Source organism: Vicugna pacos, chromosome 26 (genome assembly GCF_048564905.1).
Source record: "Vicugna pacos chromosome 26, VicPac4, whole genome shotgun sequence".
Classification (NCBI taxonomy): domain Eukaryota; kingdom Metazoa; phylum Chordata; class Mammalia; order Artiodactyla; family Camelidae; genus Vicugna; species Vicugna pacos.
This window is the reverse complement of record NC_133012.1, coordinates 26,935,527-26,950,657: the sequence shown is the minus strand read 5'-3', so window position 1 is coordinate 26,950,657 and position 15,131 is coordinate 26,935,527. Positions and strand designations below refer to the sequence as shown.

General features: G+C 54.8%; 1 protein-coding gene across 1 annotated transcript in view; it reads right to left on the bottom strand.

The window, feature by feature from the left end:
- Window positions 1–15,131, bottom strand: part of CSMD1 (CUB and Sushi multiple domains 1) — a 1,700,362-nt gene that overhangs the window by 1,318,749 nt on the left and 366,482 nt on the right. The window contains exon 4 of the mRNA XM_072950557.1: window positions 5,138–5,280. Within this exon, the coding sequence (XP_072806658.1) occupies window positions 5,138–5,280 (143 nt within the window). The remainder of the gene's footprint in view (window positions 1–5,137; window positions 5,281–15,131) is intronic.

The following is a 15,131-nucleotide window of genomic DNA, read 5'->3' as shown; positions in this document are numbered from 1 at the left end:
TTAAGGAACTCACAGCTAAACTCAAAAATGAAAAAGGCTTGATCTACAGGGGTAGGGGTGGGGGTGGGGGGAGGGCCCACAAGTTTTGCATTATTTCCATAAAGCTCTTGCAATCAGTCAGTTTTCACCAGTTCAATGAAACCATTTTCTTCTACTCTTTCTTACACAATGGGAATTTTAATTCTGTTACTTGTCCACTAAGTACTAGGGACTGAATACCACCCCCTCCACCATATAGACATAATTGCCAGTCAAAGGTCATTTACGGCCACCTTAGAGTCCCTGCAGAAGAGGCCTGTATTTCTTCGGACTCAGGCAATACCTAAACACGATGATCGAATTTTCATACTCCTGGGCTCCAAAGCGGACATTCAGCGAGCTCAGCCCAGCGGCCAGGCCATCGCAGGCAAACTCAGAGGGGCTATTTCCTTGAGGACTAATTATTTTCAGCCCAGCCAAAGCATCTATTTCTTTGCCCCAGGTGGCACACCCAAGCCGGCTCTCCTGTTTCAAACATCATCTATGTCTGGTTGCCATGGTGGCCTGACCGCACACCAGAACTGGTTTGATTCTATCTGTTACCACTGCGGGTCCATCAGCCCAAGTTCCTCACCCACTGCAGCAAGGACCCCCGGGCTTTTAAATACGCCCAGGCCACCCAGGGTTGCTCATACTGTGGGCTGTACAGTGTCTCCATCTTTACTCCAAAGTCTTCCCCTGATTTATTAGCTAAACAAATAAAACTGAAATAAAAAACATAGCCTTGTCATCTACTCTGTGCAAGGAATACACAATCAGTCATCTTCTTCATTCTAGAGAGAGATGAACCTCACCCGAGGAAATGCAAAAGGCTGAAGGGAAAGTGGAGTTTAAATTGCATGTAGGCAAGCAGTAGAAGCGTGTTTTCACTATGAGCTCAGCAGAAGGCCTACCGGAGGCCCACTGAGAATTCAGCAGAGCACAGAGCATTCATTCAATGTGCCATTTGCATCCCAACGGCTCCGAAGTGTCCACACTCGGTGTGCTGTGTCTCTTGCCCTGAGCACTGACTGGCCACTGCACCTTTGTCTATCTGTTTCTTAAAGGGAGCCGAACCATTTTCTTGACATTTTCAGAGCTGTGTTGGCGTATGTTTGAGAAGACAAACTGCAGACTAGGGAAGCATTGCCCCCCGGAGGAGGGAGGAGCTGCTTTAGCCAGTAGGAAGGTTCAAGCATGGTGGCTGGGGAGGTCTCCTGGTCAAGCTGCGTGGGCCAGCTGAAGGCTGGTATAAAAGCAGTGACTGCCCTTCCCTCTCAAGGCCGCTGTCAGTGGAGACGCTCCAGACCTGGGAGGGGGGGGGGTTCTACTGCCACGTGACTATGTCCCATTTGCTCCCTGGGACTTGTTTAATGAGACCTCCTTGTCCTCCTATTCAATTTAACCAAGCCCAGCACCGAGGACGGAAGCCTCCCCTTTGCTAACCTTTTCAAGCACTTAAGCCCCTAGCGCAGAACTCTGTAAGTGCTCCAGGCGCACGGGGGTGGGGGGGGGGGAGTCCCCGGGACATCAGTAATGCAGAAACATTAACTCGCTTCTAGATGGTCCGTCTGTTCAGCGTATTGGGGGGGTGGTTCCCGTGAAGGCCCCTTACTCACAGGAGTTCCTGTCTTCCCCAGGAGAGCACATATATTCACGTGCATGCAGTGGCCCAGCCCTAAAGGAACATGGCCAGCAAATGAAGGGTCTTTGCATCTTTCAGGGTGATAAGAATTGTTAAAAAGGTAACTCACATAGACGCTTACAGGTTTAGGACCATCTCTCTCCCTCTCTCTCTCTGCCCTTGTAGGGTTTTTGTTCAAATCTGGCAATGCATACTTAAATCTCTGTTGGGTGGGTCGGTGAATATTAGATTTAAGGGTTTTGATAAACACTCCACCTTTCTCTCCCAGGCTTCCTCTGGTGAGACGGTAGGGCTACTGTTATCCGAGCTCCTTTCAGAGTGCTTTCTGAATAATGCCTGCAAATAACTGCCGCCTCCTTGCTGCGCAAACGCAAGTCACAATTGAGAAGCAAACTTTGTTTGCCCAAACAGCCCATAGATCAGCCCCAGATAAAGGGCGCAGATCCGAGCGCTCACGGAATGAATTATTCCACCGACTTACTAGGTGAAGAGCAGAGGCTTTAAAGCCGTCTTCCCTCTCCCGTGGTCCCCAAATGTGCTGCTTCTGCGGAGGTAGGCACACACGTGAGGCTCAACCTTTACAAAAGCATTAATAATCCGAAAGAGAAGGAGCATCGCAAGGGAATCCCGGGTACCCCAACGTCGTCCTGAAGCCTAAAGCGCAATCAGATACGGCTGATGACCCGGGTACTAACGGTACCCGGTTCTGCTGACCCCCCGCAGCCGCCTCCAGCCTCTCACGACTCGCAAACAGGTCACGAATTACGCCCCACGCATCAAAATCTCTCCGCCCGCCTTCGCCACAGCGGGCGGCGCCAGCAGGGCGCACGCGGCCCGGCTCCCGCGGCGGCGGCCCGCGCCTGCCCCCGGGCGCTACCCTGCTTCTCCTCGGGAAGACCCAATGCGCGCCTGCGCCCCCGGGCGCGCCCGGCCGAGGCCCGACCTTGGCCACCTGGGCCTCGCTGCCAAGGGGAACGCGACCCCACCCCAGTGGCCGGAGCCCTGGAAGGGCGATTCCGGCTCTGGCGTCACCAGCCTCCTGCCTGCAGCCAGCTCCCACGCGCCCACCTGCGCTCGCACTTGACCCCGCGGGGGCAGCGGAGACGCGGCCCCGGCCCCGCGAGGGTGATGAGGGGCCGCGCGCACCCACCGCAGCCTCCCCCAGGCAAGAGGGCTGCGAGCACGGCCGCGAGGCCCCTCCACGCGCAAACACGCGCGCGCGCGCGCGCACACACACACACTCCGGACAGACACACACGCGGAAGCACACGCACACACACACACACACACACACAGTACTCTCGCACGGCGCGCGCCAGGGGCCTGGGACCCTGGACTCCACTTTTCAGCGTCTACAGCCGGGACCTGGGACCCCCAGGGCGCAGGAGGTGCTGTCCTCCCGGGGAGCCCAGGACTTTGCGCCCCTTGCCCCGTCGGCCCAAGGATCTGCCGGAGCAGCCCCCGCCCCCGCCTCGCCCCCCTCCAGCGGCTCGGCCCACCCGCGAAGGGGCGGAATCCGAATCCGCCCGGCACACACGTGTGCGGATTATCAAGCAGCCCAGACCCAGCCGCCACCGTCTCCAGGCAGCAACCTCTGCTAATTGCGGGGGAAGGGCGCTCGGAGTGCGCGGAACCGGGGGAACCGAGAGTGCGCTCCGAGGCTGAGCTGCCTGCGGAGGCGAGGAGGCGGCCGGGCTCTGCTGGGTTGGGGTGCTGGGGAGAAGGGCGGGAAGTTGTGCGGAGTTGCGTAGCAGGTGTTTCCTCTCTGCGCTGGGGCTTGGTGGGCACGGCCGGGTCCTGCCCGGACCCCCGATCCACACGGGCACACCTCCCAGGGCCAGCCCTCTTTGCCCTCGACTCTTCCTGCTTCGACCCTTCCCAGCCAGCCCAGCGCTCGGGAGGCTCCAGCAGCGGCGCCCAGGGAGGGGCAGCTGGACCGAGCCGGGCAGGTGGGCGGAGGGTCGGTGTCTGCGGGGAGCTCCCCAATCCCGAGCGCCCCTGAGCTCCAGCAACTAAGCAACCCATCTGCGCTCCCTGTCATCCTGGGGCGCATTCCCACAAACACCCCTTTGTGAGGGCCGGTGCTTGCGTGGAGGGGCTGGTACACAGCGGTCGGCTCTCAACCAGCCCTGCACGCTGGTGGAGAAGGACAAGGGCGAGAGGAAGCCTCCTCTGCCAGTGTCTCCATCTCTCCCCAGGCCAGGCCCATCTGGAGTTTCCTACGGAACCAAAGACAGTCCTCCTTCGCCTTGTCAATCACCCTTGAATCTGGAACACTGAAGGAATAGAAAATGGGCGGAAAGGAAGATGGAAGAATCTAGAGAGGAAAGGGGAGTTTCATGTGGGGAAAGAGCAAATGGCCATTTTTTTTAAACCCCCTTGATTTAATTCCATCCTTTAAGAAGGAAAAGATACAAAATCTATTTAGATACAGATGCTTCCAGGAGTGGTACGACGTGTGTAGACTGATGGGCTACAGTGAGGAATTGGGGGCAGGTACTTTCCAATGTGAAAATCAATCAATATCCCCTCTCTCCATTCTCTCTCTCTCTTCCCCGCCCCCCACCCCCCGAATCAAGAAGGACCTTGTTTTCTTTCCCAGAGAATGGACAAGCGCAGGAGCTCGTGCCAGCCCCGAGGTTGCAGCCTGTAGGCTGGTGAGGGGGAAGCATTCCCTAACTCAGCTCAAGGAGAACACCAAGTTCACAGAGCTCCAAGCCGAGGAGCGACCCGGGGACACTCCTTCCCCTGACCAGAGGTGGCAGGGCGGGCGGAAGAACCCTGAGACCAGGCGACTCTCTCTGAGCAGAACCGGTCCGGGCCTCCCTGCTCCGTGCACGCACCTCGCCAGCTCCTGCCAACTTGCAAGGAGCGAAGTGCGGGGAGAGGAAGGTGGGGGCGGCCCCACCAAGGTAGCTCCCCAGCACTCCCCGAGTCCGTGGGAGGAGGAAGGCGGCACCGGGGTAGGGGTGTGCGGGGCCTGGCCGGCAGGCAGGTTCGCCCGCGGCACCCAGAGCCCTGGAGAGCCAGAACTTGCGAGGCCGGCTTGGCCCGGGCCACTTTCCCAGCCGCTCCCGGTCCGGGGAGAAAGTCCGGGAACCACCCCAGCCACCCCGATCCACTGCGCCCACATCCCCTAGGAGGCAACGCTTCCGCCAACAGCGCAGTTTCAGCCCCACTCGGGTTTGGCTCCATTCTCCCTCACAACCCACCGCACCGAGAAAAGAGAGACATTTCGTTTCAGCCCGAGCGAGGGGGAAGGAGAGGCGGGGGTGGGGCGCTGGAGACGGAGGGTGGGCAGAAGGCGATGGAAGCTGGCCCCCGGCATCGCATTCCCCAGGCGTCCGCGAAGGAGAGCCACCGGCAGAGGCCAGCGGCTCGGTACCCTGCCCTCCTCCAGACAGACACTTGGTTCGCAAACGGGGCCTCGGAGGGTTCGCCCATCTCCCCCGGCAGCCAGCAAGCCTTCCTTACCCTTCGCTGCAGTGAGGAGCCCCGCGAACAGAACCAGCAGCACCAGGAGCAGGAGCAGCGACTTGAATTTCCTCCACGCAGTCATGTCTGCAGATATTCCACACGCACACACACCGATGGCTCTTCTCAGATGTGCCCGTCTCCTGCGAGGAACGGCAGGGCTATGAGCAGAGCCAAATAATCACCAGAGGGCAAGGCGAGCAGGGGAGAGATCCCGGTCCCCAGACCGGCCGCGCATCCGACGCCTCCTGCAGGTCTGGGCGCCCGGCTCGCTTCCCTCTCATAGCATCGGGTCCCGAACCACCGCAGGGCTGAGCGGCTCCGAGCCGGGGCTGCCGGGCCGGGGCTGCCGGGCCGGGGCCGGGGACGAGCGCCCGCCGAGCCGGGCAGGAAGGCACCAAGGCGGCGAGGCTGCGGGAGGGGGCGAGGCGGGGAGAGGAGCGCGCGCAGCCAGGAGAGACCTGGAGCGGAGGCAGCTGGAGAGCGAGCCAGCGAGTGGGAGCTGCGGGGGGAGGGGGCGCGGGGGGAGGAGAGCCAGTCGGGAGAGGAAAGGCGGGGAGCGCAGAAGACAGGCTGCTAGCGGCACAAGGAGCCGCTGCCGTGGCGGCTGGACTCAACCATCCCTACCCACGGAGAGGGGAAGGAGGCTGGGACGGCGCAATCCCAGACAGAGCCCGGCCCCGGGCCCTCGGGCTCCCCGCGCCGCACCGCGCTCTGCTCGGCCTCCGGCGCAGCCGCGCGCAGGCGGGCGAAGGAGACTTGTTGGGCGCTCGGGTGGGGGACACCCACGCCACACACCCGGGAGAGGCAAGGCCACCGGGCAACTCTGCGATTTAGGGGCATGCGGCGAGGGCAGGCGCTGGCCTCCATCTGCTGATCTCTCTTCTCGGCTGGCCAGAGAGAAGCCCCTGCGTAACTTGGAAAAGAAACGCGGGTGGAAAGGGAGCCACAAAAGGCTCTAATTACAAAGGAGAAAAATAAACCTTCGTTTATTTTATTTTAAGATCATCTTTGGCAAGACGACCATTTCCAACAAGCTCCAACGCTTTTCCATCTCCTGACTTAGGGTTACCTAAGCACAAACCTGGGTTCTGATTAAATTCACAATTAAGAGGAGTGTCTAGAATTGATAACGTGTGTGGTCTGTGATGCAGCACAGCACGTCGGTGCACCTTCAGGTGCAACCCTGTATTAAAGTGACCGGGCAGGGAAAGGACCTTAGCAGACAAGGAAGCCGCCTTCTGAACCTGCAAAGAGAGGAATGTAGACAGAGAGATGGCAGAGCTATGGGACCTCGGTGGCTGATGGAATGAACCGGGTCTCACTCATCTCCTAGGAGAGAGGAGGTGCCCCTGCAGTCTCGGGGCACTGTAGGGAAGGTTCGTAGAAAAACCATAGAAAACCATAGGTGAACATGAGGACGTCTACCAAGGGACATCTGAAGGGTTCACCATTCTTGACCAAAACGGGTTAGCTCATCCCAATACAGGACTGGAGGAACCAGAGCAGGGAAACCCCACACCTTGTAGGGGAGGACGATATTGTGTCCAGATGCACTCGAGGACACCAGCAATACTAAACCTGTATCGCCCACATCGCTGGATGATTTTGAAGAGCCCGCGGCTGGTAATGGGTCATGTGCTTCACTCCACCTGCATCTCGTCAGTCTTCAATAAGGTGACCGATTCACAAGGTTTTAGAGCCCTGCCTTGTTTCTTGTAGGTTCCCCTTGTCCCAGCTGCCTCTAGGCTATGCAAGAACGCGATGGTGAATCCAGGCAATGCAGGGCTACCATCTTGGAATCTAAGCACCAAAGCATGGTTGCCTCTGTCTCCTTACAGCCCACCTGCAACAAACGAAACCTCCCTCAACATCCTGTCTCTCTCACAGATGAGCGTCTAAAGAGGAGGAGGCACATTTGCTTATCTGGAGGTTGAGGTCTACATCTAACTTGGGTTTTCCCCCTGCAGAATCTTATTTTGCCCCAGTCATCCCTGGAGGGAGAAGAGAGGACAAGATGACTGTCCTTGGGGAACTCTCCGTGGAATCCAGATTCTCTTCTTCAGGCTGAACTCAGGATGTAGAGAGGAGGGTCACCCCTTCTGTGACTTTAAATCAGACCCCAGATAGTACCTCTAACTCAGCAAGTGAACCAAAAAATAAAAAAGCTTTTAAAAAAAAGACCCATTAAGTGCTCCAATAGCTCATTTTGAGCTCCTCATAAGGAAAAACAAAAAAAGTTGGTCTCTTTTGGGAACTAAAGATCTCATGCTATTCCTAATGACGTGTGTCACCAAGAAGGATTTCTGCCATTAAAAGTCGTTTCCAAAATCTAACCATCCCAGCCTAGGACTCATGGAAGATTTTTACTTTATTAGCATCTCTGTCTGGATCAGCAAGGTTGAATGTCACCTGTGAAACTCAACACCCTCAGGCTTCACTGTGACCAGCTTCAGGCTGGAGGTTGAACGCCGCCTTCCTTGGGTCGTGCTTGAAGCCTTTAACGCCCCCTCCTTTCTCTTGGGTGCCGAACGTGTATGTGGTTTCTATGCTTTGAGAGAGAAGGATCCCCATAACCAGTAACTGCCCGGTTCTGCTATGAGTTACATGGGTGTTTCTTTGGCCAGATCATATATCAGAGTCATAATGATTCATGCCCTATTTCAGATCAGGGGTATGAAGAGGCAGGGGATGGCTGTCATCTGAGATAGGCGGATTTTATAATATGGTGGTATTTGTGTGTTAATATTACCATATATTTTTTTCTCCAGGATCTCAAGGCTGGTGCAGTTTGGGAGGCAATCGTGTGACACCGCTGCCACCTAGCGTCGGGCTTTTCTCCTTGGGCGTCTGCTGAGAAATCCATGGTCCCTCGGTCTTATCTCTTATCTAATCTGAGGTTCCCTCCTTGGGTTTTGAACGCCCCTCCGGAACACTCCTGCACCCATCTTGTAATCAGGCTGGAGACGAAGCCTATTATTAGGATCCTAGTGGCTTTTTCCCTCTTTGATGTTTAAATGACTGTGAAAGCCTTGATTGATATCACAGTTCGAGTGCCAGTTATTTAGAGCAGTATTAACCAAATGGGATTAGAGTGAGGCACTGTAGGACATTCGCACCAGGCAGCTTTGTGGCCGCGTTTCTGTGCTGGAGTGTGGTGCCAGGAACGTTGCGCTTGGGCGCTGTTTTTTTTTTTTTTTTTTTCCCCCATCCCAGGCAGACTGCTGTCCATGGCCCCAGGATTCCAGCTCTAGAAATATTCCTGGCACCAGGAATGAGTGTTGAGCCCTGGAATCAACAGAGGCAAAGAGGGTCTGATGGCCTGGGAAGGGTCAAGACGCCCCTAGCATCACGTAACCACCCCAAGAAGACGCAGTTGGAGCCATGACGACCATACCCAGCTGCAGAGTATTTAACTGAAGAGGGAGAGCGGCTCTATTTTAAGAGAAAGTGTCTGAGGAGGGGACAGAATATATGAACAGGGTACTTGAAATAAAATGAGACGTGAAAAACTTTGCACAATTGAGGATGTAAATTAGCTAGAAAAGCAGCGCATGTGTGCAAGTCTCCGGGAAGGCAGCGCGCTGCCCTGATTGCTGAGCGAGGCACTGCTGGGCTTATTTAATGTCAAACACTAGAAACTGACACTGATTAAGGCACTGGGGACATTCTTTTCTTCATTGAGGGGCAGAAATGGGACCATGTGATTTGTGTTTTCCTAAATGCAATGCCTGTCTTAGGAAAGGGCTGGGGCTGGAGGAGCGGTGGGGGGAAGGCACTCAAGGAATAGAAACAGACGTTAGAATGGTCCTTTACAGTTTGCAAAACCTTTTCATACATAATCTTATTTATATTACGGTTGTCTTTGTCGCCCCCCCCACCAAGGATGAGGAAATGGCAGCCTTGAGAAATGAAATAATTTGTAGGCGGTCACGTCTTCCTAAGGACCAGATGGTAACTCACACCCAGGCCTCTTGCTGCATCAACATTAAAAACCCTCCCTGCTGCCCCTCCCCCCGCTGAGACGGCCCCCTGGACTCTGGGCTCTTCTACACACCCTCTCCGTCTCCGTCCCGGAGTCCTGACACGCCCGCAGTTGTTTTAGGAAGAGACAGAGCCAGGATGTGTAAGGCACTCGACAAAACACTATCAGAACACACACGCTTTTCAGGCGTGACGGGAACCTTCTCGAGGACGGACCACTTGCATTAGAACAAGAAGAGTCTGTGACACTGCGCAAATACTTATTCATGTAAGTTTTGATTTTTAAAACTATTCTCATTGACTGGCTTAAAATGAATGAGATGAACACTTTTCCCAAAGAAGTAACACCTCTAACTGCATACACACACACACACGGGGTCTACTTCCCCTTTAGTTAATGACTTATTAACAGAAGACAGATGCATGGCATTAGGATGTAGGCAACTAAGAAGTGTGCAATAAATGAGAGTCTAGGGGGAACCACGCTGTAAGTGACCCCCTGGGAAGGAGAGCTCTGCCTCGTCTCCTTTCACAAATGCACAGCTGACCCGAAGGGACGCAGCCCACCGGCTTCGCTGTGCAGCAGGATGGCGTGGACAGCTGGTGGGATGCAGACAGCTGACCCCAACCCCAGGGCTTCTGAGTCAGCGTGTCTGGAAGCGGCTCAAAAACGTACATTTCACAAACAGCCCTGCCGCGCGGCACAGGGAGCTGCACTCAATGCCTTGCAAGAGCCCGTAATGGACAGGAGTCTGGAAAGGACCCTGTGTGTGTGTGTGTGTGTAAATGTACAGATGTACACCCCAATCACTATGCTGTACACCAGAAATTTAGAAATTAACACAGCATTGTAAATAAATTATACATCAATAAAAATTAAAAAAAAAAGAATCAACATTTCGACAAAGTTTCTATACCACGGAGATGCACGCCAGGACCAGTTTTTGAGAACTCCTGGTAGGGGGTTGACTTTGGGTCCAAAGGGCTGGCTTTGAATCCCACGTCTACCACTCTCTGAACCAGGGAACTTAAAATAAAACCTAATTTACATATCCGTTCGCTCCTCTGAAAATATGGAAAATGAAATTTCCTCAGAGACCTGTTGGAAGAACCAACAACGTGGGCACCGTGGCTGATGTAGAATAGATTCTCAAAAAAGGGAGTTTCCGTCTCCCACCAGCCGGGCTCGGAAGGAGGGGAGAAGACACCCAGATGGAGAGAGGCTTTCCCATCTGTTCTGCTCCGCATTTCAGGAGGGGCAAACTGGATTGAGGGAGGGGAAAAGCAGCATTCAGTCAACCTCTTCCAGACCGTCTCAAGGTGAGTTCGGCCGGAATCCATGGGGGGAGCCGCAGGTCTCATTGACTGTGACTTGTAAGATGGGCTTGGCTTGAAAGGCCGCCTCACACCTGGCGCTTCCCCAAGGCTTGGCGAACACCAGCAGACTGAAGAGCTCGGTCTGGACCAGGTGAAGGGACACCCCGAACGGCCGTCAGCCGCGCTTCCCGCTGGCGCTCAAGCAAACCCAGGGCTCAGGTACTTATGATCACCATCCGCTTGGGCCAAACGGAGCCCGTGAGGTCAGTGAGGAGAGACCCAGTTGTTCTCCCAGTGCTAAATCCTACCGTGAAAACACAGTAAATGCTCAACTAGCTTTGGTGACCTCCAGAAGGTGAGGTCGGTGGCTTTTTCCCAGGACATCTGCTGATCACCATTCTCCAGCAGGACTAAATTTCAGTAGGGCTAACTCAGCTCAAAAGTGTGGCAAGCTTGATGCTCTTGGAAAAGCCACTTCACTTCTGCGACTCAGTTCCCTTATCTGTAGAACACCGAGGTCCGGCTCACATCCGGGCGATGTCGCACGTTCTCTGGTTCTTTCCACTCGCACGCCCTCTCTCGCGAGCTCACGGTGCTGCTGCCCTGTAGCTCACGACAACGATGGCCTGGGCTTCTGTGCCTCTGTTCAGTGGGCCGTTTATGGGGAGGGCATCCCAGAACTATAATCTGTATAAAGATGATGGTCACCAGAATGGTCTGCAAAGACGCATCACAATGACCAAATCGCCTGCCACCCCTGCCCACCCCACACACGCAGACACACGCCATCCCTGCAGCAACTTCAGACACAAACCACTGCATTTATCTTCTTCTGTAGCCTGGAACTATTCTGATATTTGATATTTTCTTCCTAAAAAGTCACTGAACTGCACAGTGATCACAAAGCTGAACATAACCCTTTAGCCCACAGAAGTCTTAGATTCGGAGAGCAAGAGAAGGGGGTGACATCACTCACTGAATTGTACAAGCTCCATCTTACTGGGCACCCTGTTCTCACTTGATAAATTCCATACGTTGAGAAAACACACAACTGTTTTCCTGGGCTCAGTTTTAAACCGCATGGAGAGCAGCCCTCAGCCCACCTGAGACGGGCGTGCTGGCACCGGGGCTCGTCATTCAACCGCCGGGACTCAGCGGCCCAGCGGGCAGGGTGTAGGTTTGCCACCCGCTCTCCACTCAGCCGGAAGCAGAGTCGGCCCCAGCATGAGCATCACGGGCGTCGGAACAGAGACGAAACGTGCGGCGTGGTCTTCTTCCTCTCCCGTCTCCCTTCGAAGAAGTCGTGAACAGGACAGTTCAGCGGAGGGGCTGCAGGACGGCAGGTGGAGGATCTGCGGCTGGGGAGACACAAAGGGCTGTGTGCTTCTCAGGCAGGAGAGAAAGGCTGCTCAGAAGTCTTTCCATCTTGCTTTCTCCACCTGCCGTCAAGTTCCTTCCTCCCTTCCCTGCCTGTTTCTCTTCTGACTGACCTTAAAGGTAGGCAGACTAGAGCATCACCTTGCCATAGGCCAACTCCCCACATCTCTTCGGACGTCAGTATGCCTGAAATGTCATGAACAGACTCTTGTCCTTTGAGTCATGGAGGTTTCTTGAGGTTCCAGACTCCCTATGAGTTGAAGATATTCATAGAAGTTCTGAGTTGTGAACTGGCAACGCCTATAAACTAACTAGACCTTTTGTTGAGAAAGGAAGATCCCACGGGGGACAGGACGTTGGGCAAGTGTGAGCGTCCAAAGGCAAAGAAACACGCCCAAGAGGGCACCCCCAGGTCAAGGACGGATTAGACGGCCCTAGGTGCTTACCTCAGAAGCCCTGTTTCTTCCATCCAGCCATCTGTCAGTCTGCTCTTGACACATACATTTGTGTGTATGGAGAAATTCACCCAAATGCACGAATTGCCCTGCCCTGAAAAGAGCATCACTTTTTTTTAAACTCGTAAGATCACTGTGAGGTGCAACTGAGACCGTAGATGGAATACACTAAATTGGAATTTGAAAACAAAGGCAAGGTTATCTCCCTTTCTCCCCTTCTTTTCAGCCTTGCCTCTGAGTTTAAATGTAGTTTGATGATCTTTTCCCTGAAGGATTGTCCTTTCTTTCTTATTGATTGAAATAAGATCCTCAAAAGTATTTCCTGAAACTGGATATACACAAAAGCTTTCCTATTGGAAAAGCTTCTTTATGAAGCAATAGTTACCACCCTTGGAATTACTGCAAAAGAGTCAAATCCTGGGTTATCCTTTGAACTTTGGAGCAATGCTGAGGTCAGACCCAAAACGGGGGGGGGGGGGGCGCGGTCGCTGACACCATCAACAGCAGTAGCAGTAACGTAACCTGCGTGGAGCCTCTGACACGCGTGGGACCCCGCGGTCAGGGCCCTGCACTCGGCACCATGATACAAAGCGAGGAGGCAGACCTCCTTTCTCCAGAGTCAGAAGAGAAGATGCCCTACTGACATACCTATTATGTGTCGAGCACGTGATTACACAGAAACTTAGCTTCTGAAGGATAATTATCACGCCCTGGTCACATCAGTAATTAGGAGACAGGATGAGACTCAGTTATAAGATCCAGACTTTTTTCGTGGCATCTGCTGTGTCTGGGGCCACCATGGGAGATTCCCTGATATGCCAAGGTCTTGGGTGACCCCTAAGGAGAGAGGAGAACCAGTCGGGCTTAAAAGGTGGGGAGCATGGAAGGCGAGGACAAAAAATACACGAATAGGTTTGGAGGAAAGAGTTCTCAAATTTGTATTTTGTTACAAGACTTTTTAAAAACCCTTCTTGAGCCTGAACCCAGGTTGGCTGATCCTAACCTGAGTTTGTGTTTACTGAACATGGACCGCTGGGCTGTGGGGAGGTCACCCAGGTGGTCTGGGCCAGAGGGGGAGGTGCCAAAGTGCGGTATGTGACGTGGTAAGTGGTGTGGGGATCAGAGCGGCCTGCCTGTCGCATCGCTGCCACCACCCCTCCCGGGGTGCCCCAGGGACCGGCCTTAGCAGACCCCAGATCTCTTCAGTCATGCCCTCAGCGCACAGCTCCCCGTTACAGAGTTTACACCCTGTGCACTCAGTGGAAGGTGACCACAGAGGGCGGTGGCTTCCTCCCGCCGAAAGACTTCCCTGTTCCGGCCCTAGGCTGTCTCCTTCGTAAGTGGGACTGATCACGCCTCGTCTGTCCTGGTGGTAGATGGTCCTACGTGCTGGGTGCCTGTGTTTTCCATCTCTGAATCGATGCTCTTACAGTGGAAGACCTGCTTTTCTTTAAGCAGACGATGCTTTCAGTTAAATCATGACACAGAGAGCATGTTATCTAGAAGTCTCAGAAGCAGCGGAGCTGGGGAACTTTGCAGAGGTTAGCGCTCTGGTGAGAGACTCGCCTGCCCGTGTGATCCCGAGATTCCGGGAGGCTGGGGGCGGTGGGGTGGTGACGTCTGCGGGCGGGCAGCGTTACCGCCCATCCTCTTCCGCACAAGGTTGTCAGTTCAGATCCCAAAGAAAACGCTGAGTGAGACGGAATTTCGGAGAGAGGAAAATGGTAAAACGATGGGTCTTCCCGGCCAGGACCGCCGTGTGGCAGAAACGAGATCACCGCTGCCCCACCCCTCTCCGGGGAGCGGCCCCCAGAGCACGGTTAGGCCCGAGCTTTCGCCTGCAGAGAGGCTGAGCGACGCCTCCTGTACTTTGGGGCACTTGTGCTGCGTCTTTGAATGAAGGCCAGGAGGTCCAGGCCCCTGGGTCTGTGTCACCCGGCTCAGGCTGGGCCAAGGGTCTATGCTTCTGGGACTGCTTTAACATGCTGCCCAGAGGAATAAAGAGCAGCCCTCCCCTGAGGGCACAGGTCCTTAAGTGACCTTCCCGAGTCGTTGGTCTCGACACTTCGGTCAGTAAAGGGCACTGGAAGCATTTTCTGAGCTCACGAGGATGATCAAGCTTCCAGAACTAACGAGCGCTAACCTGGAGGCAGCACTGAACCCACACTCGACGACAGGCAGCTCCTTTAGGAAACAGAGGCCCCCCTGGCGTCGGAAAGGGACTCTGCGAAAAGCAGGCCAGCTGCCCACGGCACGCACTTGGACTCCTCGGAGCCGGCCCGCACGGGGGGTCCGTCGGCACTGCGGCATCATCGGGGGTGCGTTTTTGCCCAAATCCAGGCTGCTGTGGAGGGTGCAGCACTGGGCACCAGACAGTACTGGGAAGCACTCGTCTCATTTCTCCTTAAACTGATCCTGCCTTGACCGCAGTTGGCAAGCCGCGCGCAGCAGCAGGCGGACCCTCAGCGCGTGCAGGTCCAGAGGCAGCGGTCAGAGGGCTCTCAAAGTCATGGCTGTTCCTGCCTTTGTGAAGCAGCACCTCCACCCGACTGTCCACACGCGGGCGTGGAAGCCGGGACTTGTCCTCATGCCAAGGGCAGTGAGAAAAAATTCCACATGCTTTTGAAGGATTTTTTTTTTAAGTCAAGCTACACTATAGTCAGGAAAACTGATCAAAGCAAATTGCCACCGGCGTCACGTCTAAGGGAGATGGCTGGGCAGATGCACACGGTATCACTGCACTGATGGACGCCCCCTTCCTCCCGATTCTTTCTGAAGTTGAGAGAAAGGAGCTCGATGTTGGCTCCTCTCAGGAGCTTGGCTGAAGAGTGGGACTTACGTGTAGGCAGAAGTCGGTTGTG